Source organism: Perognathus longimembris, chromosome 8 (assembly GCF_023159225.1).
Source record: "Perognathus longimembris pacificus isolate PPM17 chromosome 8, ASM2315922v1, whole genome shotgun sequence".
Classification (NCBI taxonomy): domain Eukaryota; kingdom Metazoa; phylum Chordata; class Mammalia; order Rodentia; family Heteromyidae; genus Perognathus; species Perognathus longimembris.
In genome coordinates, this window is record NC_063168.1 from 4,833,754 (window position 1) to 4,859,335 (window position 25,582).

General features: G+C 47.4%; 1 protein-coding gene across 1 annotated transcript in view; it reads left to right on the plus strand.

Annotated features, from left to right (window-relative positions):
* The window catches only part of Npas2 (neuronal PAS domain protein 2), a 112,957-nt gene that overhangs the window by 55,512 nt on the left and 31,863 nt on the right, over positions 1–25,582 (plus strand). Inside the window, exons 3-6 of the mRNA XM_048353516.1 lie at positions 10,564–10,712; positions 17,576–17,667; positions 21,662–21,751; positions 25,409–25,529. Of these exons, the coding sequence (XP_048209473.1) occupies positions 10,564–10,712; positions 17,576–17,667; positions 21,662–21,751; positions 25,409–25,529 (452 nt within the window). The remainder of the gene's footprint in view (positions 1–10,563; positions 10,713–17,575; positions 17,668–21,661; positions 21,752–25,408; positions 25,530–25,582) is intronic.

The following is a 25,582-nucleotide window of genomic DNA, read 5'->3' on the forward strand; positions in this document are numbered from 1 at the left end:
AGTGGCAATACCAGCAGCAAGCCTGCCGTGGTCAGGCAGTGGCGACTCTTACCAGTAGTCCCAGCTACTCGGGAATCTGAGATCTGAGGAAAAGCCAGAGATGGAAGTGCGGCTCAAGTGCTGGAATGTCAACCTTGAGGGGAAAAAGCTAATTGGCGGTGCCTGGGCGCCAAGTTCTAGCTCCAGTGCTGTACACGCACAGGCTGGCATGGCATCCTTGTGCAGAGCGGGCAAGTCAGAGGGAGGGTAGGATGTTTGCTTCAGCACCCCAGGTTGGAGAAAGGATACGAGTACTTGGCTTGTATGGACCAATGGTGAAGACCATCCTGTGTGTGTTTGTCAGTGAAGTTGCAATGCAAGTAAGAACCGCAGGAAAGGACGCATCGCGGTAGCATGATCCAGCCTTCCAAGGGCTTTCAGGAGGGTTGGATGGCATTGGGAAAGCAAGCTGCATAAGGAAGGAAGAATACACCCTGCCGAGTCTTGTTAAGCGGCCAGATAGTGGTCAGATGTGTGGTATAAACTACACCTCCGCCAACTGCCCTCTCAGAGAACAAGAAGAAAGATTGAGCTCAGCTGCCAGCTTGGAGGGCTCCTGGTACACTCGTTCATTGAGTGCCTGTTCTGGGTGTGGGGTTTTTTTTTTTTCTGTTGTTGGTACTGGGCCTTGAACTCAGGGCCTGATCATTATCCCTAGCTTTTTCATTGAAGGCTGGTGCTCTGCCACTTAAACCACACCTCCACCTCCAATTTTGGGAGGAAACTATCATTAATTAAAGATGATAGTTTCCTAGATTTGTCTACCTGTTCTGGCTTTGAACCGTGATCCTCAGACCTCAGTCTCCTGAGTAGCTAGGATTACAAGCGTGAGCCACCAGTTCCCAGCTGGATTAGGTTTTATTTACACCATCATAAGCTCCACTGCAGTGGAGAGAAATGGCGGTGAACACTTTTTGAAGCTTACTCTCTGCTTTGATTAAGGCAGCAGCAAGCCTGGCAAGAACCAGGGAGGCAACAGGACAGGATCCAGTTATACTGCCCTATCATTTCCAGATGAATGGCTCTGTTCTCCTAGCAAAGGGCCATGTGGAACTAGACTGGAAGGTTGCATGCTGATTCTTCCTGTGGCCCGGTGAATGGCAGAGTAGAAGGCAGGAGTCGCTTGCTGGGGGGCTTTTGACGTTTACCTAGCTGAAGTCTGTGGATTAGCTCTTGTCAGAGGAGAAATGTGTACCTGCCCGTCTCGGTGACTGGGAAATGTCCTAGCATAGGGAGACTCGGATTTCTTTGTGGGGCAATTTCCTAAAAGCTAGTTCAATGATTTCAATAGATTATAAGTTGGTGAAGAATAGCCAAAAGGCCAGCTACCCGTAGCTCATGCCTGTAATCCCAGCCACTGTGGAGGCTGAGATCTGAGGATTGAGGTTTGAAGCCAGGACAGGCAGGAAAGTCTGTGAGACTCTTCAGTTAACCACCAAGAGGCTGAATGTGGAGCTATGGCTCAAGTGGTAGAGTATCAGCCTGGAGTGGAAAAAGCTAAGAGACAGCACCGAGGCCCTGAGTTTAAGCCCCACTGACAAGAAAATAAAAAGAAATAGGCGGATGTCTTCCTTCTAGAACAATCTGCCCTTCTTGGGAACAGCGTAAGCATTCCGTTCAGGATTTTGCTGAGACGTTCCCTAGGACAGTGCTCCAGTTAAACACTGCCTGTGTGAGTATTAAGTAAGAGTCGCTGGGAAATGAGGTCAGCGTCCCGGTGGGACCTGGACATTTTTGGATAATTGTGGTTAAAGAGTAAGATGTTGCTGTTATATCGCAGAGAAAAGAGCAGCCTCTGCTTCTCTCAGTCGCCCTCAAACACTTAAAAGTCTCAGCAGAAATGTACTAAGCTGCCCAGGAAGAGGAATAAGGACGAATAATAGAAATGGTAACTATCTGGCCAGAGACAGTGGTCTGACAGTTAAAAGTAGTGTCATCTAGTCATCTAGCCCGGTACTGGTGGCTCACGCCTGTCATCCTAGCTACTCAGGAGGCTGAGATCTGAGGATCACCATTCAAAGCCAGCCCAGGCAGGAAAGTCTGTGAGACTCTTATTTCCAATTAATTACCAGAAAACTGGAAGCAACGTTGTGGCTCAAAGTAGCAGAGCGCTAGCCTTGAGCGAAATTGCTCAGGGGTAGCGCCCAGGCCCTGAGTTCAAGCCCCCCCCCCCCCACACACACACCCCAACACCACCAACAAAAAATGGTGTCATCTAAAGGGCTGAAGCTTACAGGTTTAGTGCTTGCCTGGCAGTGCAAAGCTATGGGTTTGCTTCTAAGCACTGTAGAAAAAAAATCCGTGGCTCAGTCTGTTGGAATACCTTTAAGCAAGTACAGCCTGGACGGGGAAGGGTGATGGCGGGAGCAATATAGAGGAAACTTTCCACATTCCACTTGAAATAGTAAAATCATCTAGTTGGATATTGGAAAAACAAATTTTGTATATTCCCTGGGGTTACTACTAGACACTGTACAAAGAAATACAAGAAGAAAGTAAGATTAACCACCGTAAGAACAAAAAAGAGTGAAAACAGATTGTAAAATGGTATTTTAAAATCTAAACATACACATAATTAAGTGTAGATTTGGTTTATATGCCAACTAAAAGACATCGTCAGAGTAGTGTTTTGTTTTTTAATGCTTAGAGATGAAACCCGGGGCTTCACCCTTGCCAGTTAAGGGTTCATCCACTTGAACCACACTTGCAGCTCCTTGTTGTGGTGTTTTGTGTTGTTGTTATCATCTTTAAGCAGTTGTACAGAGGAGTTGCCATTTCACAAAACAGTGCCTGCAGTTGTGTTTTCCCCGACAGTGAGGGTTTCAGGCCCAGGCCACTCTGCCCAGTCGTTGGTTGAGTTGGAGTCTCAACAAGTTTTCCTGTACTCAACTGGACTAGAAGCTCAAATCCTTGATCCCCACCTCCCACGGAGCTAGTATTACAGGCTTGCGCCATCGCACCGAGCTTATCAGAATAGATGTACAGAAAAAAAAATACCTAGGTCTATGCTATCTTAAATATTCACCTGAAACACCATGCTCCAAGTAGGTTATAAGCAAAACGATATGAGCCAGTGTACTACACAAATACTCATTTAAAGAAAGCCAGAGTGGGGCTGGGGATATAGCCTAGTGGCAACAGTGCTTGCCTCGTATACATGAGACCCTAGGTTCAATTCCCCAGCACCACATATACAGAAAATGGACAGAAGGGGCGCTGTGGCTCAAGTGGCAGAGTGCTAGCCTTGAGCAAAAAGAAGCCAGGGACAGTGCTCAGGCCCTGAGTCCAAGCCCCAGGACTGGCCAAAAAAAAAAAAAAGAAAGCCAGAGTGGCGATATTACTACAAATGAAGAAGACATCAGAGTAAAGACAATTATCAGGAACACAGAATGACATTGCATAATGAAAGAAATCAACTCACCAAGAACAAATACCAATTCTAAAATCCTACACCTAAAAACAGGGCTTCAAAAATACACAAACGTACAACTGTGAAGCACAGAGATCAGACTTGACCATGTCTCTTGGTAACAGAACAAGTGGACTGAAATTAAACAGGGAGGTAGGAGAACTCAAATACTCCATCAACCAACAGAGGCTGGCTGACATTTACAGAACACCCTACCTGGAAATATGAGCATCAGATTTTCAGCATTGAACAAGACTGGCCAAATGTTTCTTTGTCAAACAATGTACAGAAATCTAAATGAGCCAACATTAAATACAAAGATAGCAGCAAAACCACCTCTTGGAAAGTCAGAACAAACTTCTGCATAATTCCTGTGTCAAAGAGAGAGTCTCAAGGAACATTAGAAAATACTGTGGCTAAATGAAAAAGAACGCCGCATTTCAAAGATTAGAGGTTCCGCTGTTGAGAGGGAAGCTTATACACTAACTGCTCACATTGGGACAAAGAATAGGCCTGACATCAACAACCATATTTCTGCCTTAAGGAACTGCAAATACAATGCAGTTCCCATCGAAGTCCCAATGTCACTGTGTTTAACTGATTTCTACCAAATATTAAAAGAAGGAACATTAGTTCTATGCAGTCTCGTCCAGAAAGCCTAAGCAGAGTGAAATACTTTCTAATTAATGAGACCATACAAAATTCTATGCATATACAAACAGTATGACAAAACATTTCTGTGCACACAAAAAATGATGACAAAAACTACAGACCAGTATCCTGTAGATGCAATAGCCCTTGACTAAATATTAACAAACCACATTCATCTATTTATGTGATTTTGGCAAGTTACACAGTCTCTTGGTCCTTTGGCTGTTCCACTCGGGAAACAAGAATGAGAATAGTGTCGACTTAATAGGGGTTTGTGGGGATGAAAAAAATCATTATATAATACATATGTATATATATATATAGTATTGTGTTATGTATATATTACCACATTATATCTTAGTATCTAGTGTAGTAATGATAGAGAAGTTCTTTCTGGGTGAAGAGTTTGCCACTGAAACCTAGACAGCATGGCCTACTGCCCACCTGGGCTGTGGGTGTGGACCAAGGGGTAGCTTGGTAGCCTGCTGCTCCTGGGGCCCAGTGAGTGGAACACGAGACTGAAGCAAGCACAAGGTAAAAGCCTAACATCAAGACCACAGTAGAGGGCTGGGAGTATGGCCTAGTGGCAAGAGTGCTTGCCTCGTATACATGAGGCCCTGGGTTCGATTCCCCAGCACCACATATATAGAAAATGGCCAGAAGTGGCGCTGTAGCTCAAGTGGCAGAGTGCTAGCCTTGAGCAAAAAGAAGCCAGGGACAGTGCTCAGGCCCTGAGTTCAAGGCCAGGACTGGCAAAAAAAAAAAAAAAAAAAAAAAGACCACAGTAGACACAGATCGTACGAAGCTGCTGCTGGTGGGACTCAGCACACATTTTCCCATCAAGCCTTTTCAATAAGTAGATATACATGCTACAAAAACCTCCTAGAATGTTCAGAAGTAGAGTACAGTCCATACATAAGCTGCACCAGTGGTGTATTGTCATGATCAAATACACGTGCGGTACCTAGTTACAGCGCTGTACTCTTTATATGACGAGAGTCCGGGTTTGTTTACACCAGCGCTGCCATAACCACACAAGTAATCTAATCTGTGTTAGTGAGCATGACGTGATAGGAATTTTCCTGCTCTGTTAGAATCTTGTGGCACGGCTGGTAATTATGTCATCCGTTGCTGACTGAGATGTTTTGTGCTATCCCATGACTGTATAACACACTGTATAATACACAGTAAGTGCACAGTAAAGAGTCCGTATGTAGCCGCGTGCAGCCTGCCCAAGAAGTCCAGTGATGGCACCGGAAGAGATAACCTGGGGCTTTCTGAGCCCTGCATTCAAAAACCGGAGGGTGAAGTTTGTAAGAACGTTCTTAACACTCACATTCCCTTCCTTTCTCCTTTGTTTTCCCCTCTCTCTTAAACTCAATAAAAATAAAAGGAAGACAAGCAATACAAGAAAAGCAGAAGATCTAAACAGACACTCTCCAAAAGGGGATGTATGAATGGCCATTGAGCACGGGAAAAGATGCTCAACATCACCAGTTATCGAAAAAAAAAAAAAAAGCAAATTTAAACCACAATAAGATAACACTGCAAACTGGGCTCTCTGATGGTTCAGGCCTTCAGTCCTGGTTACTCGGGAGGCTAAGACCTGAGGATTTCCATTTGGAGCCACGCTTTATCTCTAAATAACCAGCAAAAAGCTGCGTGTCGTGGTGTGGCTCAAATACTAATATGTCAGCTGTGAGCAAAAAAAAAAGCCAAGTGAGATCACAAAGCCCTGAGTTCAAGCCCCAGCACTGGCAAAACCAAAATCAAAACCAAGCAATAAAACACGTTAGTAGCTAAAGTATAAACAGACAAACAAACAAAAGACTGACAATCCCATGTTGTTGAAGTGGCAACCAGGACACTCATTCATAGTTTGTAGACATGGAGAAAGGTGTATAGCTAACTTTGTATAACAGTAACAAAGCGTCTCATACATTATGCATACAGCGACAGCATTACTGCCCAATTTCATGCCTCTATATTTACCCACGGGAAGTGATTGCCCATACCTGCGCAAAACCGTGTACACAAACAGTCGGAACAACAGCCTCCAAAAATGCTTCCTTCGTATTTAACAGAATTTACCAAGCTGTATACTTAAAATGGATGAATTGTTTGGAATGCAAATAATATCTTTTTAAAAAAAAATCCCAGAGGCAGAATGTTTAAGCGTCTTCCTCCCTGTGATCCCGGTGCCTAGGCGTTATTATTGGAAACAAGGTCATCCCGGGTAGCTGGCTGCTTCTCGTCTCAGAGCTGGGATCCAGCTGACACTGAGCGATTTCCAGTGGCCACCGCAGTGCGTCCCGGGCAGAGCTTGGCAGAAACAAGCTTGTGTTCCTATCCGTAATGATGAAGCCTTCATCGAATTCTCGACTAGGCCATGTTCGATGTCAGTACACCCATTGAAGAAGAAAACAGATCTATAATGAGCTGCGTGTTATCAGCTCACAAATAATTTATAATGGGCAAACTAGGACAGGAGCAGAGCTTTTTTTGGCTAAGAAGGTTGCCTGTCACTCTTTAAAATCTAGGCTAAAAAATTATTTATAATGCAGAGACAGTTACACTGAGAGAGGGAGCAGGTGGGTGCCTTTCTTCTCTCATGTTTGAACATTGTGCCTTTTACCCTGAATGAGCAACGAGGCACCCAGCATCTTCCTGACACACCTGCCGACAGCCAGGGAGCCAGGCACAAGGCCTGTGCTGGAATCTCTTCATCTAAGAGCCAAGACGAAACAGGAAGCAGGGAGAATTCAAAGAGAAAAAAAAAAAAAAAAAAAAGACCCTGAGGAAAGACAAGTTAGTGCCTGTGCATCCGAGGTGGGCTTTGAGACTTTGAGGCGGGCTCAGGAAATAGTCCAGAGTGAGACGGAATGAGGGTGAGGCGAGTTGTGAATGTGTGCTGGAATAAAGACAAGTTTTGTTTGAAACTACTGCAAGATGGAATTCGGGGAAACAATAGAACTTACAGGCATAGGTAGGAACTTCTTTGAAGAGTCCCAGAGGCACAGCAGACAGAAAAGAGACTTGACCAATGGGATTACATCAAAATAAAAAGTTTCTGCCCAGCAAAGGACATAGTTACTAAACCAGAAAGGCATCCAATGGACCAGACTGGGAGAAAATCTTCACCAGAAATCCGTCCAACTAAGGCCTATTGTTCAGAATATACAAGGAGTTCAAAAAAACTAAAAAAACCTCAAACTAATAAACCAGCAAATGGGTAAAGGAGCTAAGGAGAGACTTCTCAGAAGAGGTAAGAATGGCAAATAGACACATGAAGAAACACTGAACATCCCAGGCCATACAGGAAATGCAAATCAAAACCACATTGAGATATCATCGCACCCCAGTTAGACTGGTCAATAGGAAGAATTCAAACAACAGTAAATGCCGGCCAGATGTAGAGAAAAAGGAATGCTCTTGCACTGTGGGTGGGAATGTAAACTAACACAACTGCTCTGGAAGGAGCTTGGGAGGTTCCTCAAAACAGTAAAAGGACTTCCCTGTGACCCAGCCATAGCACTCCTGGGCATCTATTCCGGTCATCACAAGTCACAATATGGTAAAGACACCTGCACACCCATGTTCATTGCCGCACTAGTCACAATAGCCACGTTAGCAAAACAGCCCCCAGATGCCCCTCAACAGATGAGTAGATCGATGAGATGTTCACATACACAATGGAATTTTACTCATCTGTTGGGAAGAATACGATGTCATTTGCAGGGAAATGGACGGGCCAAGCACAAATTGTGCTAAGTGAGGTAAGCCGAGCTCAGAGAAACAAACAGGTGCGTGTTTCGTCTCCTATGTGGAAGCTAGATCAAAAATAGAACTAGACATGATCACTTACACAGAACTCTGGGCATTCACACACAAAACAGACTGAAGGAGGATACCCTTAGGCTAGGCACACAAAGTTGTAACTCGTCTAAACATTTAAAATAACTACTGAAATGAACTCCCAAGAAATAGAAAAAATGGAACTTTTGTTGTTGTTTTTTCTTTTAGGGGAGCAAATGGAGTCACAGGGAGAAATAGTGAACAAAGGCAGTCACGCTATTCAGTATACACTGTGGAAAATGGCCTATTTAACTTGTGGGCAGAGACGGAAGGGGAAATCTGGGGGGAAAATAAGGGAATGGGGTGACATCCCCCCAAAAAAAGAAATATACTCATTACCTAACTTACAAAATGGCAGCCCGCCCTTTACAACACCTTAATAATAATACAATTATAAAAGAAAAAAAAAAGCCAGGTAGTCTTTGGCAGACAGGGGCAAACAGCCGGTATGGCCCCCCAGCCATCTTAGGAAAGGATATTGGCCACGTGCTTGTCTGATTCGCCTGTGATTTGGGGAAGCAGCGTTCATTGAGGCTGAGGCCTGGAGATTCCGATTCCTGCCCCCAAAGAAGGTACGCACAGACCCGCCACCATCTGCCGGTACCTTCGGCACTGACCACACCTTCCCTCCTGGCCAGGAGCCTCCTCCTGATGAGGGATTCGCTCCCCCATGAACCTTGACCCCAAGCATGTGGGATGATGATGCTCTAGAACCCTGTCCTCTCACGGGTTGTGTTGTTGTTGTTGTTGTTACAAAGATGATATACAGACAGCTTACATTTACATGAGTCAGGTAATGAATGCATACCTTTCTGGACAATGTCACTTCCCGTCCCCTCTCAATGATCTGGCTTCTCCGGGACGAGTGTATCTTGGGTGTTTTGGGAAGGAGAGGGCTGTGTTTCTCAGTGTGAGACCACCTAGGGATAAGCTGACCGCTGACAAACAGGCCTTGGTGTGTTGCCCAGGATGAAGGTCCTCCGGGAGAGGTAGAAGGGCTCCGTCATGACTGTGTGTGTCCCTCTTGTCTTTCAGACTCTCTCTGTCTCTCTGTCTCTCTGTCTCTCGCAGATGGAGCTAGACACGTGTACACACTAGGCAAGCACTCTGCGAATGAGCTCGGTGCCTGGCCTGGTCAGGCCGCCAGAGCAGCCCCAGCCCCCGCGCCTCCTCCCCGTTCTGCTTCCCAAGAAGCCAGCTGATAGCTTGGCTTCCATCTTCTCTGTAGGCACAGACCGCAGGCTGCCATTTCTTGAACAGACTTCGTCTTTTAGAGAAATTTGAAGCTCACAGCAGAATGGAGAGCCTTCTCCCCCCCCATCCCAGCAGCCCCCCTCCCCGCCCTCCCTCCCCCCCCCCCCCGCCCCGCCAGTCTGCCCCGCCTGAGTGGCGCACTGTGTGGAGTTGATGGAGTGCACTGAGGTGTCCGTCGTCGAAGGCCGTCGTTTGAGTTAGGACCTGCTCTTGGTGCTGCACGTTCTGTGGGTTGAACAGACACGTGCTAGCGGGCCGCTCCTTCTGCAGTATCCTACACACAGCTCTCATAACCCTCCGCGCCCTGCCTGTTGATCCCTCTGCCTGGTGATGGCTGCTCCTGTCCTGTCTTTACAGTCCCACGTTTACCAGCATGGCCGATAGTCACAGTCATACAGTATGTCACTTTTCCAGTCCGGCTCCTTGGACTTCGTATGCATTTGAATTTCCCCCATTTCATCTTCAAACATGCCCCTGCTTCTGGCCTCTTGAGAGCCACACACAGTACCGCTAGTCACTCACCAGCACGGGGTCCTCCTGGCCCACAGCCTGTCTCCCAAGCAGGGTAGAGATCTTAGGGGCATGTGCCCAGGTGACACACTCAGACAGGGTGACAGGCCACCCCATGGTTGGCATCCCAAGACCGAGGCCTCTACAGGGGAGGGGCCGGGGTTGGAACTCATCGAGTCTGTCTCTCTGGGCAGCAGCCATCCAGGTAAATAGGGCATGCTTGCTTTCTGAACCTTACAGCTCTGTGAAATCAGAATGGCAGGTCTTCAGGGAGCTAAGCTTGTGCATGTGAGTCAGAAAGGATTCCTAACGCTGCTTTTCTTGGTAGTCAAAGAAAAAAAAAAGATTCCAGTAAGATATCTTTCTCAGCTCTGAAATGTGGCTGCTGTTATTACGCTGAACGAGTTTTCTGGTAAGATGATCTCAGTTAAGCAGGCTTGGATACAAAGGACTTGTGAAGCCGGGCACCAGAGGCTCACACCTGTCATCCTAGCTACTAAGGAGGCTGAGATCTGAGGATCACAGTTTAAAGCCAGCAAGTTCAGGGGAGTTCATGAGACTCTTATCTCCAGTTCACCACCACCACCACCAAAAAAATAAAATAAAATAAGCTGTGGCTCAAGTGGTACACTCTTAGCCTTGAGCAAAAAATGTAAGGGACAGTATCCAGGCCCTGACTTTATGCCCTACTATCAGCACAAAAAGAAAAAAGGAAGGGAATCGGGGAGGCAGACGGAAGGAAGGGAGGGAGGGAGGGAGGGAGGGAGGGAAAGAGAAACTCTGCTTCATAACAAAGCCTTTATAAAGTAGAATGGTCTAGTAAACCTTGTGTTGTATGTTTGCAGAGCTTCCCGAAACAAGTCTGAGAAGAAGCGTCGAGACCAGTTCAATGTTCTTATCAAAGAGCTCAGCTCCATGCTCCCTGGCAACACGCGGAAAATGGACAAAACAACTGTGCTGGAAAAAGTCATCGGGTTTCTGCAGAAGCACAATGGTAAAGGTCGAGCTTCTGTCTGGTTTGATTCCACCTTGCCCTATGCCTTTCCATGGGGCGCCTCTCCCAGTGGGAGACCCTCAACATCAGTCACAAGCTTCCCCTTCAAAGACTTCCACAGTAGCCCCAGGTCCGGCAAGTGTGGGAGAGGATTTATATTCCATGTGCTTTGCTGTGTGTATGCCAGTACTGGGGTTTGAACTCGGGAACTGGGTGCCATCCCTTAGCATTTTTGCTCAAGGCTAGTGCTCTTAACATTTGGGCCACAGCTCCACTTTGGGCCTTCTGGTGGTTCGTTGGAGTGAAGAGTCTCAAGGGTTTTCTTGCTCTGGCTGACTTTGAACTACAGTCCTCAGATCACAGCCTCCTGAGTCGCTAGGATTGCAGATTCCAGGTGTGAGCCACCCGTGCCCAGCATCGAGTTCTTCATCAGCCGAAGGAGAGCGCACAGAGCAGCCTCACAACGATCCCGGCCCCGAGCTCGTGCTGTTCACCGCAGTTACCGTCTCCGTGAGAAAACCCTGCAGCAGGGCCCCAGCAAGCCCCAGTCAGATACCGGGCACCGACAGCTCATGCTTAGAATCCTAGCCACTCAGGAGGCTGACAGCTGACGATCCAGGGGCAAAGCCAGCCTGGCCACGAACGTCCATGAGACTTTGAGCTCCAATTAGCCAGCAAAAGCTGGAATTGGAGGCATGGCTCAAGTAATAGAGCCTATCCTTGAGCAGAATAACTAAGGGACAGCACCCAGACCCTGACTTCAAGCCCCAGTATGGACACACCACACGCGTGTATGCACACATATGCATGCACACACACACACACGCATAAACATACAACACTTCCCCAGTAGATGCCTCTTCCTGTCTACTTCTACTTTCCCTGATCTTCACATCTGTCCTAACTCTCACCACCAGAGATTGGTTTTGCCTCTTGGAATCTTAGTATTATGATTCATTCATGTTCTTCCAGTGCCTGGCTAGTTCATTTCTACACATGGATACTATTCCCTCCTATGCAGTTACACTGGAAGCCATCCGCGAACTTGTTCTCTCCCGAACCCTTTGGCTCTTAGTTCTTGATCAACCCTGCCTTGCCATTTCCCTCGAGTCGTACCAAACAGTAAATCACAACAGTGCAGAGGGTTCAGGAGCAATTCACAAGCTGGAAGAACAGAAATTTCTTTTTGCCCTAACCTTGGCAGCAAACATAATAAAGTCAGAAATGTCAGACCCATTAAGGAAGTAATTACAGTTCCTCCTTTCCTCTGTGCTCATGGCATTGCTTTCTGTGCCACCCTTCTTCCAAGAACATTTTCTTAGACAAGATGATTTCATGTGTACTCAGGGAGAGGACACTTCTGGGACATGGCGAAGTTGCATTATTTATGTCATTCTTTTATTGTTTCTTTGATAATTGTATATACCTATTAACAGTGTGATAGCAATAATATATTCTCCTTTTGTTTTCTTTCAAAACTACCTAAGGAACATGTTAATTACTTTTGTTAAAAGTCAGGGGAGACCAAACAAGCCTGATTAGAATAAAGTATTGCAGCAATATTCAGGTTCCCTGATAATTTAATCAGAATGATTCTGTTTCCTAAATAATGATTTAACCAAGTGAAGTAGCAGGTCATTTTGATTGCCAAGATATTTTGTGCCAATTACTTAAACTAGGTCAGTGCTACAGAGAAACAGGACAGCTGGGATCAAGTTCATCCGTGTGACATTAATGCCGGGTTCTGTCCTCCGTGGCATTACAGAATTGTCAAATCTGGACCCCAGAAAGGACAGGTCAGCAGAAACGTAGCCTCCTGACACCAGGAAGGCCTAGGTGGTGTCACAGTTTTATTTTAGAATATGAAGGCCAGCTCTGCAGAACCTGCTTCAGCACCATCAGATCACTTCCGGACCTCGTTCATCTCTGTGATTCCCTACTCGTCCCACAGTGGAAAATGCATGCCAGGTCTCCTGCAGAGGCGGCTGATTGGACCAAAATTTGGCTTCGAGTCGAAAAGCCAATACATTTACATTAGGTGTCCTCCCCATAGGAGCTGCATTTAGCCATACGTTAGTGGGTCTATTTCTTCTCAGCATTGGCTGCCCATCAGAATCACACAAGGAACTTGATATATATATATATATATATATATATATATATATATATGGAGAGAGAGAGAGAGAGAGAGAGAACCTAACACAAGTAGCTAATCCCAGTTACTCAGGAGGTTGAGATCTGAGGACCAAAGTTCACAAAGCCAGCCCAGGCAGGAAAGTCTGTGAGACTCCATAGCTCCAATTAACCAGCACAAACCCAGAAGTAGAGCTGTGGCTCTAGTCGCAAAAATGCACACATACATACATGCAACCTGGTACCACCCATAAGTCAGTGCATCAGACTCTTTGGGGGCAATGTACTAGAGTAAGCTTGTGCCAGCTTAAGGTCGCAAAAATTTTCGAGTTTTGCAAGCCAGGTGATAACTTGAAAGCGGCGAAAGCGGCGATGGTAAGCATATTTCCACAGCAATGAGCAAACATTTCCGATCCAGGACATTTGTTGGGGTTAGAGCTTTTACCAGGCCTGAGCATTTTTTGTGCTAGCTCTGCAGCTTGAACTCGGGGCATTGTGCTCTTACTTGGCTTTTTTTGTTCAACGCTGACACTCTACTACTTGAGCCACATCTCCACTTTTGTCATTTTGCTGGTTAATTGGAAATAAGAGAATCACAGACTTTTGTGTCCAGGCTGGCTTCAAACCAGGATCCTCAGATTTCAGCTTCCTGAATAGCTAGGATTACGGGTATGAGCCGCCAGTGCCTGGCTTCTTCCTTCCTTTCTTTTCCCTTTTTTTTTTCCTCTCTTTGTTTCTTCCTGCCTGCCTCCCTCCCTTCTTTTCCCTCCTTTATTTTTTCTCTTGGCCTCTCTCTCTCCTTCCTTCCTTCTTTTTACTTCTTTTCCTTCTTTCCTTTCCTTCTTTCTATGCCGTTTCTGGGGCTTGAACTTAAGGCCCCTGGTCCTGTCTCTATTTTGCTTAAGGCTAGTGCTCTACCACTTGCACCCAGCTCCATTTCCAGCCTTTTTCTGGTGAATTGGAGATAAGAATCTCATGGGCTTCCCTGCCCGGGCTGGCTTTTAACTGTGACTCTCAGATCTCAGCCTCCTGAGCAGCTGGGATTGCAGGTGTGAGCCACCGGTGCCCAGCTATATCAGTATTTTTAATGTTCCCTGATCATTCCAATGTGCAGCTAGGGTTGAGAAGTCCAGATTTAGAAATGCTTCCTACCTTCAAGCTAAAGGTAGACCACAGGATAAGTAGTGTCAACTAGGTCCACGTACATGTTTGAATTATTTAGTTCTCCCATTTTTCCAAGCTTTCCTATTTCCTCAGATTGTGAGCCAAATCGTGACCCTACAATGTATCTTTATTCCCTTTGAAGTAATCCAAATTAAAAAAAGAACCTGGTCTCATTTTTTTCATAGTGAGATTTCATGTTGACCCAATCTTTTATAGGAGACCACCACCTACGTTACATATAGTAGGGAATAGAGGACATTTTTGTCTATATCCATCTGAATGCTAGCTCTACCAGACCAGGCCAACCAAACTTTGTCCTCTTCCTGTGTATCTAACTGAGAGAAAATATTAATCCACATCAAGTTCTGATCCTGTTTAGTGTGTCTTCCTTCATAGATGAGAGCGAGATGGGGTGGAAGAAGGTCACAGAACACGGAGAAATGTTCTTTGGACTCAGTCACCAGCAGTTGTGTTTCTTTTCCATTTCCCAGGCTTTTCTTTGACCCTATACAGCCCAAATATGTCCTGTGTTTTGTTCAGGCACAAGAGAGGCAATCAGTTGGTGAGCAATCCATTACTAGGAGTTACACCGGAACAGAACGGGAGAAGGGTCACAGGCTGCGAGTTGCAGTGTTTGCTTGTAGAAATGGTTCGCAGTTAGTTTGGTTGCCCTTGATGTTTAGAAAAACACTTTGGTCACCCCTCATTGCTAGTCCTGCCCTGTCACCTGTAGCTTATCTCTGTCACGACAACTGTCACTGGAGATACGATTGTAAGCCTGAATTTTAGTTCCCAGTTTGACAGAATTTACTTCCTTTGAGATAGCTTATCTCATTTAGGTACTTTCCATGGTCTATGAATTGAGTTTTTTAAGGACCAAATCAAATTGTTGAAACAGAGTGAATGCAAATGCTGCTTTCCGTCGCGTCCTGCTGGTGTTGAGAAGCAGCTGGTCATCGGGAATGGGCTGAAGGTGTCTTAGATCAGAGCATCCGGGCTTTCATTTTCCCTTCACTGTTAAGTTGACTGGACCTCTATCTCAATGAAATTGGAAAGGCTGCCAGAAAGACTCCTCTCCCAATCTGCAGTCCATTCTTACTGCTCAGAAGAGCTTTTCCCATGGCTATATGTTAGGGAGAAGGAAGAAGGAATTTGTGGGTCCATCTCTTTTCTATGTGGTCAAACTGTGGTCATTATTTATGGGACGATTTGGGGTTTCAGCCTGGCCCCCCTATCCCATGATGAACTGGGACCAAGATTTGTGTGCAGCGCCAGGTCCTGCTTCCCAGCATGCATTTTGCACATGCATCGTGGCACCCAGTGGCGGGTAAGCCTTACACCTTGGTTCTCACTGGACTGCCTGACTGCCAGCCTTTTGTAGCACCCCTTGGTACTCCTTAAAAATCCCGTGGGACAAAAGGTCTGATTTGGGGTTAACCACAGCAGGAATCTGTTTCTTTTAGACATCTGGAAGGAAGAAAACTTCTCCAAAGAGCCTGGCATTGCCCGGAACACTGGTAGTAGAGAGAACGAGGTTTAGATTCATCCTTTCACACCATCTTTCTTCACAGAAACTGGTGACTTCTTTCATGGCATCCATTCAGATAGCAGAATTCATTTTTATGCACCCCATGAGGGCAATTATCAAACCCAGAGGTGCAGAGGCTGCATTCAGAGTTTAGTGGCAGAGCACGTGTTCAGCTCTTGTAAGGACCTGGATTAAATGCCAAGCACTTAAAATAAGCATTAAATTGGATAGATTGTCTGCCTGAACAATTTGCCTTCTCCACGAACTTAATAGGTTAGTTTTATTCTAATCTGTTAGAGCAGTTAGAAATCAAATTTCCTTACAGTTTTTTCAGCACTAAGAAACTAATATCTAAAAGGAGGGTTTTGCCATATAAAGTAGAGAAAAATGTTGGCTTAAGATGGAGGATGAGCTGAAGGCAGTACAGATAATTACGAATATCACGTTTGCACACGCTTGTAATAATCTTATCAGAGATAAAGTAAACTAAACCAAGCCCGGCGCTGGTGGCTCATACCTATAATCCTAGCTTCTCAGGAGGCTGAGATCTGAGCCAACCAAGACAGAAAAATTGATGGAGACTCTTGGCTTCAATTAACTAGCAGAAAGCAGAAGTGGAGCTATGGCTCAAATCATGGCATGCCAGCCTTCAGTATAAACGCTAAGGGACAGCTCTCAGATCCCAAAGCTCAAGCCCTAGTACCAGAACTTTTCTTAACGTAGAATCAGCTGTATTTTGAAAAGATGAAAGTTATGGGGCTGGGGATATGGCCTAGTGGCAAGAGTGCTTGCCTCGTATACATGAAGCCCTGGGTTCGATTCCTCAGCACCACATATACAGAAAATGGCCAGAAGTGGCGCTGTGGTTCAAGTGGCAGAGTGCTAGCCTTGAGCAAAAAGAAGCCAGGGACAGTGCTCAGGCCCTGAGTTCAAGCCCCAGGACTGGCCAAAAAAAAAAAAAGAAAAATGAAAGTTGTGTAATATTTGAGTCCTGGCTAAAACAGTGGATATTCAGTTAATAAATGTGAGTAACATCTCAGTGTGAGACAGCTACATGTAATGGATATAGATTAACAACAACAAAAATTATGCCTTGAAAATAGTAACGTCAGGTCTCCAACAGAACTTTGGGGCCAGGGATGTAACTTAGTGACAGAGGGCTTGTCTGGCATGTGTGAGGCCTGGGTTCCGTCCTCAGCACCTCTGAAAGAAGCAAAAAACTCAAACAAAACCTCCGGCAATGAGCAGCGAGTATTTGAATAGCATATTATTGATCATTAATGGAAATGATTAAAAGAGTTGTTCTAATAAACGTGTGTGTGTGTGTGTGTGTGTGTGTGTGTGTGTGTGTGTGTGTGGCAGTGAATGGAGCATCCAACAGGTCTCAAAGTATTTTTGCCTTCACCATGAAGAAGCACCACCAGAAGATGGGACTCCGTCCCCGTCTTCATTCCCATTGCCTTGAGAGGTGGCACCTAGCTACCTGTCGCTGGCTTTTGCTGCTGAGGCTTGGCTATGTAGAAACCCTGGGGCACTGTGCCACTCATGGTGGGAGTTCACCCATGCTGGGAGTCGCCTGTCTTCCTTTACTAACAGGGTGTAAGAACATCAAGAATGCCTTTAGCTACGGGCCACTGGCTCATGTCTATAGCCCTAGCTACTCAAGGGACCGAGATCTGAGGATCGTGCTTGGGAAGAAAAGTCTGTGAGACTCTTAGCTCCAATTAATCACACACAAAAAGCCAAAAGTGGAGGCATGGCTCAAGTGGTAGAGTGCCAGCCTTGACTGAAAAAGCTAAGCAAGAATACAAGGCCTCGAGTTCAGGCCTCAGTACCAGTGCACACACACACAAATAAAATTAATGAAAAGTATTTTTGAGCCCATTATAACTTCCAGTTCTCAGACATCAGGGTAACGTATTTCCTTGTATTAGTTTAATTATACTGCATTGAAGTTTACGCAGAATTACATAGACGTAACATGCACTTCATTTGTAAGCCTTAGAATGTAAGTTGGTATGTTTTTCTTTTTCTTTAGAGGTCTCAGCACAAACGGAAATCTGTGACATTCAGCAAGACTGGAAGCCCTCGTTCCTCAGTAACGAAGAGTTCACCCAGCTGATGTTGGAGGTGAAATGTGCTTTCGTGTTCACTTACGTGGCTACAAATTAAACTGTAGCAGAGTGCTCCTCGTTAGAGACCTCATGCCCAAGGGAAGATCTGCTCTCTGGCCCTTGGAGAGAGGTCTTGAGCTAGATACGGGCCTGGGGTTTTGCCTGCTCTTGCTTCTACATACATACTGAGTAGGGAGCCACACAGGTGAAAATCTCCAGTGGAATGTGGTTGTGTTAGCTCCCCTCCTTCCTACAGGGCTCCCGGTTCAGGAGCTGAGGCGAAACGAAAACAGAAGTCCGCTTTGAAAGTGGCGCTTTTAGCTTGGGCTCCTCTGATGTCCACGTGGCCTCTCAGTCACAGTGCTTCTGCCCTTGCCAGGCCAAGACACCCAGGCTTCTTCCTGTGCATCCAGTGCCGGCTTCACAGGGCTGGGCTTGTGTAAACCTTCCGTATCCCCGGGTGCTTGCGTGGGGGTCAAAGCCCTGGTACAGGTGAGGCCCGGTGTCTGTAAAGCACCTGGCCTGGAACTCTGACTTCCAAGGGAAAAGAACACGGGGCTTTGGCTGTGACCCCACGGGCGGAGAAGCCTGATCATGCCGAGCCCAGGCCCCTGACTGAGGAGAGCCAGGGCAGGCGGGATAGGAAAATACAATTCCTCCCAGTCCCCACGATGAGCAGCTCTGGCTAGGGTTTCCAGAGAGCCGCTTCTCGGGATAACTCTTCCTATAGCTTATCCATGTGTCTATATAAGGCTGCTATAAACTTTAATTTACATAGATTAACATGCACAAAACAGAAAGTCCTGGAATAAGAAAATGCCAGAATAAAGATGTCTAAATATTATGAAATATAAATGCATTAATGAGCATTTGCATAAAACGAAAGATACTTAGCTCTACATAGGAACTATATTTAAAGAAAATACAGAACTTGCTGCAGAAGCAGTGCATCTTAAGTATGTTAAATTTAAAGCGGCTTGTGGGATATGATGTTAAATTAATGCATCGTTATGCTCCTTTAGATACATGGATTTATCCTTTAATTCTTGTGGAAAGGTAGTGAAAACACATAACCCAATTGTATCAAACACTGTGTGTGTGTGTGCACGCGCGCGTGCGTGTGTGCAGGCAATCAAAACATGAGGGGTTGGGTGCCAGAGGCTCACGCCTGTAATCCTAACTACTCAGGAGACAGACCTGAAGGTCGAGGTTCAAAGCCAGGCTGGTAGACAGATCTTCCAGATGCTCATTTCTAATTAACCAGCAGAAAGCTGCACGTGGAAGTGTAGCTCGAACTGCAGGGCGTCTGCTTTGGGGAGAGCACGAGCACAAAGGCCTGGCACCCATTAAAAAATAAATAAATCATGCGTCCTCCACAAATATGTACGATGTTTATGTTTCTGTGTGGCTATTAAAGCTAAATTTATGAAATAGAAGAACATTCAGGAAAAAAGGACAAGAGGGGGGAAGAGTAAAAGCTAGGAGAACAGTGTTTCTTGGTCGTCACAGCCCATCAATCTAGTGTGGAGTTCCTCGACCTTGGCGAGACGGACACTCGGAGCTCTGGCCCCTCCCGCTAGGTGACAACAGCACCACCCGTGCACTAATGAGAACCAGAACTGTCCGCAGACATTACTCGGTTGAGGAGATTCACCTGAGAAGTGGGCGCCATGCCAGGTGCCGGTGGTGCGTGCCTGGAATCCCAGCTACGTGGGAGGTTGAGATTGCTGCTGTCGAGAATCCAGGCCAGCCTAGGCAGGAAACATGGGCCTCAAGACCCGATCTCGATGTGGGGCTGGACACGGTACCGTGAGCCTGTTATCCTAGCTGCCTAGAAGCTTCTCCTGTTGGATGCTTCCCAGGCAGCCCCCCAGGAAGGAAGACCCCCATCTGAAAAACAAGCAGCAAAAGTCAGAGCTGGTGGCACAGCTCGGTGGGAAGAGCTCCAGCACCAAGGAAGAGAGGGAGGAAGAGATGGGAGGGAGGGGCTTTAGACGAGGTGTCGTGGTACAGGCCCTGGAGAGTGAAATATTGAGCATGGTTCAGGGCAAGGCCAGCCCTGTCATAAGAGAAAGAATATCTGAAAATGAAAGCAAAAAGAGAGACGAGGTGTGGATCAAGGGATAGAGCACCTGCCACGCAAGTATAAGGTCCTGAGTGTAAATCGTATAGGACCATCAGGGGGGAAATATGTTCTCTGAGCTAGGCACCAGCTGTATGCAGAAAAGGCCAAGCAAGAGCACGAAGCTAGAAGAGTTCAAGCCCCAGTAGAGGCACAGACGTGTGTGCGTGCACACATAAAATGTTTTCATATATTTTTCGGTCTTAAATCTAAGTCGATATCAAATAATAAAGGAGCCGACTGCGGGTTTTCCGGGTAGAGGCCCCCCCTGCCGTGTTGGTGTGTTGTAAAGCTGTCCTTCCTTCGTCGGCACTGTTAGGGGACGCCTTACACCCTCCGGACTTCAACCAATCAGTGCTCTTTTTCCCCAGGCAGATTCTCCGCAGCACCCTGGCCGTAGCTAGTTGAAGACACGCGTGACATGTTTCCAGAACCTTCGAAGCACATATTTCATTCTTTTTTCTCCAAAGCAGAGAAGGGCTCAGATTCAGAGATGGAACTGTTTGGAAACAGTGACAGGACCGTGTCGGGCTCACTGGGGGGTGGGGGGTTGTGTCACCCCATGCATATTCCCCGCAAAGGGCGGCTTTCTGGAGAGGGGTCGGCTGCCCGCTCCGTTGCTTCCATCTCACCGGAGCTCCGCACACAGCCGGTTGCTAGGGCGGCCTTGTTCTCTGAGGAATCGCAAACACGTAAAACACCGAGAGCGCGGGGCCTGGGAGAAGTCGCCGTTCACATCCCTTCTTGTACCTCATGAGCACCCGGGACCATGTGGCCTGGCATAGAGCCTAAGGGTGTCTTCCATATCTGAGGCATGCAAATACATTTTTTCACAATTCCATCAATGCTGGTGTGTCTAATTATGTTATTTTTTAAAAAAAATCTACCCCTACCCAGACTTTTTATTTTCCTTTGATAGTATGGGGGTTTGACCTCAGGGCTTCATACTTACCAGCAAGTGTTCTACCACTGAAATCATGCCCTCAGCCCTTTTTTGCTCTTGTTATTCTTCTTATAGGATCTTTTATTTGGGGACCAGGAGGGCCTAGATGGTGATACCGTATTTACCCTTCCCACGTGGCTAGGAGGACACGCATGAGCCACCGTGCCCAGCTATGAATGTTCCTCCCCACCCCCTTTTTTCTTTTTCTTTTGCTGATCTTGGGGCTTGAACTTTGGGCCTGAGCACTGTCCCTGGCTTCTTTTTGCTCAAGGCTAGCACTCTACCACTTGAGCCACAGCGCCACTTCTACCCTTTTCTGACTAGTTTATTGGAGATAAGAGTCTCATTGACTTTCCTGCCCGGGCTGGCTTCGAACCATGATCCTCAGATCTCAGCCTCCTGGGTAGCTAGGATGACAGGCCTGAGCCGCCGGTGCCTGGCTGTCAATGTTCTTTATTAGTGCTTCTTCCAATAGCAGTTTCTTCTGTGGCAGTGAACGCAAGCAGAAGTCTCCCGTGGCCAACAGCCACAGTCTGTCTGTAAGGCATCTATCTGCTCTTACATTTTGCAGAAAATGTTGCTGCTGGATTCAGGACACTGTTGTGTATCGTCTGGGCGACCGTGACGGGGACCCTACCACACTGCTGATGCCTCTTTAATGACGATGGTGATATTTCTGACCCAGTCAAGTAGTGTGTCTAGTACAAAACCTACCTAAGTAACTTCCAAAGCTCGACTTCGTTCTGTGAGACCAGTAGGTCAACCCTGTCACTCAGCCTGTCCTGCTTTTGCAGGAACAACAAAACCATCTTGCGTGTGTGGTGGAAGAGTGCTGGGGGGCTATTCATGGGAATAGGCTAGAGATTATAGGACAAAGCAGGTGTCGCCAGATGTGTCCCCGGGAAGGCACCACTAAGGAGATTTCAACTGTTGCGTCTTCCACAGGCGTTGGACGGCTTCATTATCGCGGTGACCACGGACGGCAGCATCATCTATGTTTCGGACAGCATCACTCCTCTCCTCGGCCATTTACCGGTGAGTGGCTGCCCCGAGCAGCTGCCAGCTCATGTTTTCTTTTCCTTTTGCTTGTGGTGGAGAATCCTTCCGGGCTGGGGTTGGAGAGGGGACAGGTTTGGGGAGGGAGGTACGAGAAGGGGATCCAGGGCTCCGACTGCAGCTCCCAGAGACAGGGCTGAGATTGCAGGCAGGGCGTGGCCCTCGCGGTCAGGTAGCAGCACCGACACTTCCTGGGAGTTACAATGTGCTGGGAAGACATGGCTGAACCAAGCTCTTGGATCAGGGATCGGGCAGGCCGGGAGGTAAGGAGCAGTTCTGCACTCCAGGGGTGAGCGACAGAGGCTTGGGAGGTGGTGGCAGATGTTGACAGGTGTCTGTCCTGACAGGTAGGTGTGTCTCTTTCCTTCTCTCTTTCTTTCTTTTTTTTTTGGCCAGTCCTGGGGCTTGGACTCAGAGCCTGGGCACTGTCCCTGGCTTCTTTTTGCTCAAGGCTAGCACTCTGCCACTTGAGCCGCAGCGCCACTTCTGGCCATTTTCTGTATATGTGGTGCTGGAGAATCGAACCCAGGGCCTCATGTATATGAGGCAGGCACTCTTGCCATTAGGCCATATCTCCAGCCCTCTCTCTTTCTTTCTGTCTTACCTTCCTCCCTGCCCTCCCACCCCCCTTTCCCTCCCTTCCTGTTCCTGGTAACACCCTGGGCACAGGATGGCATGACCAACGGATGTTAGGAATACCGACGGGAGCTCCCAGGGAGTAGGGGAGGGCCCCAGTCAGTGAGCAAGAACCCGGCCCTGCAGTGGAGTTGCTTCTAGTCCATTCAAGGAGCATTGGCTATCCGCCGTTTCATGATCAAGGCAGCCCAGCAATCGCGTGTAATCCTCCCACCTCCTCACCTCGCGTCGGAGGGCAGCTCAGCTGGTCACCCCTCTCTGGGGCTCTTGTGTGCCTTGCTGTGGCAGTGCCGTCCTTTCTCACCCCGCTGCATCCGGGAGACCCCACAGAGGGACCGTCGGCAGAGCCCATAGCCAGCAGGGGTCTCGCAGCCTGACGGAGGCAGCCAGGGGTGGGGGGAGAACCGCCATCTGCTGTTGCGAAGAAGTGCTCCGCGATTCAATGAACACAGAGGGAGGGTATGGAAGATCGCGGACCGCGGATGGTAGAGCTATGGCAGGAGGGAGGGTATGGAAGATCGCGGACCGCGGATGGTAGAGCTATGGCAGGAGGGAGGGTATGGAAGATCGCGGACCGCGGATGGTAGAGCTGTGGCAGGAGGGAGGGAATGGAAGATCACGGACCACGGATGGTAGAGCTATGGCAGGAGGGAGGGAATGGAAGATCGCGGACCGCGGATGGTAGAGCTATGGCAGGAGGGAGGGAATGGAAGATCGCGGACCGCGGATGGTAGAGCTATGTATGGCAGGAGTCTTTCAGGCTGCCAGAGACAGCTAAATGACATAGGGACCGTAGTGGAGGTGGGAAGACCCATTTCCCAAATCACCTTCCAGGCAAGAGGTAACGGTAGCCTGGACAGGGGTAGAAGCCATAGAAATACAAGAGAATGGAGTCCCTGGGTACAGTGTTGCACACCCGTCATCCCAGCATCGGGGAAGCGGAGGTAGGAAGATCATGAGTTCAAGGCTGACCTGGAATGTAGAGCAAGACCTTGTCTCAAAGCGTACTTTTTAAGAAGAGGGGAAGGGAACAGAGAGGATTGGAGGGAAGGGAATCTCCGTAAGCACGTGGACGTGGAGCGGCGGAGGTGGAAGCGAGGAAGGACGGAGCCGCGGGTGGGCGTCCCCTGAGCGCGCGGCGCGGGGAAATGGCCGCTGGTCAGTACCATCTGCAGAGACAGGCGAGAAGCCAGGCTGCAGGGCAGGTGCGCGGGCGGTTCCTGGGAGCCGGGGGGCGCTGGTTTCTGGGGGTATCCCCAGAGTGACAGTTAGAAAGCTTAGCGTGGAAGAGTCGGTTGGAAATTCCAATTTAGGAGTGAATGCAGATGCGGTTGAGAGCTGGGGGGTGGGGCTGGATGGGACTATTGAGGGAAACTGAGGAAGAGGGAAGATGTGCCTGCTCCCTCTCTTTCCCACAAGCCCCCCCACCACCACCACGCACCATCCAGAGGGTGGCCGCTCACCGCGTGGGACGCTGCTCCAACCTTAATTCAAGTTAAGCAACATGAAGAGCTCGCACCCCGTATCTTAGTTACTGGAGAGGCCCAGGTCTGAGGATGAGAGTTGAAGCCACGCCAGGAGGAAAGGCCATGAGACTCTTGCCGCCGTTCCGTGAGCCAGACAGAGGAAAGCTGGAGATGGAGCTGCGGCTCAAGTAGTAGAGCCTCGGCCGTGAGCAAAACACCACCAACAACTAAAGGACCTGAGTCCAAGCCACGGTACTGTCGCCAAAATAAAAGCGGCAAACCCGCGACACGCTGGCCGAAGTCCACGTGCTCGGAAACCACGTGGACGAGGCAGATTGCAGGCCCCGGTCCTCACGGTGGAGTTTGATGACAGGGCTGTGTCTAGACTCTAGCTGATAGGTTTTCTGTAGCCCAGTGTCCAGATACTTGGGAAAAAGTACATCCCCATCCATTAGAGCTCCCTGAGAAATAACAGGCGGTCTTTTGCTGGTCTGACTGTACAGAAAGGAACCCCACTCAATCTTTGGGGTCTCTAACTAGGACTGCTCCAGCCAGAAGGCAGTAGGGTTAGCAAACAGGTCTCCTCAAGCAGGAGAAAGACTGTTCTTTGAGCAGACTTCATGGTTTGTGCTTTCCAGTCCCACGGGCAATGGCACAGGTGCATTTGAGCAACCGCAGAGGACTCTGCACACATCCAAAGACCCCACCAGCTGCGGGTTGATAATACTGGGAAATAAATGCACCTCTGCTAAGCTTGGACAGCCCCTTTTTTCTGATGCAATATAGCAACTATTTTTAAAACATTTATATTTCATTAGGAGAATATCCGTAAGTCATATGCAAATATTATGGCATTTTACTTCATAGACTTGAACATCCATGACTTGAATATCCATAGGTGGTCCTGGGAACCATCTCCTGAAGATATCAAAGGATAATTGTAAAATTTTTCATGTCTTTATATATGCATGGATAATTCTTTCCTTTTTTTTTTTTTTTTTGGAAGATTGAATTCAAGACAAGAGCTCCACTTAAGTCACTCCCTCAGTACTTTTGTATTTTGAGTTTATTTTTCAAATAGATCTCATGCTTTTGCCTCAGGCAAGTCTAAGGTTGTAGTCTTCCTACCTCTGCCTGCAAAGTAGCTGAATTACAGGCATACATCACCACACTAGATCCTTTCCTTCCCTCCCTCCCCTCCCTCCCTCCCTCCCTCCCTCCCTCCCTCCCTCCCTCCCTCCCTCCCTCCCTTCCTCCTTTCCTCTCCTTTTTCACCGACTAGGATTGAACCCAGGGCCTCATGCATTTCAGGCAAGTGCTTACCAAAGTACCACGGAGCTATACTTCCAGTCTCCATAAACCTTTTAAATTACAATTCAAATTGAAAGTCTTGCCAGGGAACCAGATCTTAAACTTTGCAGTTCAGAAATGGCTTCTGAATTGTTTTGTTTTGTTTTTTTCAGTCTGTTTTTGATTTTGATTTTATTGTTCATTTTCATGGAGTATGCACTTCTGCTTTTTATTTCTTTTGCAGTCGGATGTCATGGATCAGAATTTATTAAATTTCCTTCCAGAACAAGAACATTCTGAAGTTTATAAAATGCTTTCTTCCCCCCTGCTGATCACAGAATCTCCCTCCCCAGAACTCCTGAAATGTAAGTTTCAATTCCCTGGTGTTACCAGATGAGAACTTTACTTTTGAAAGAAG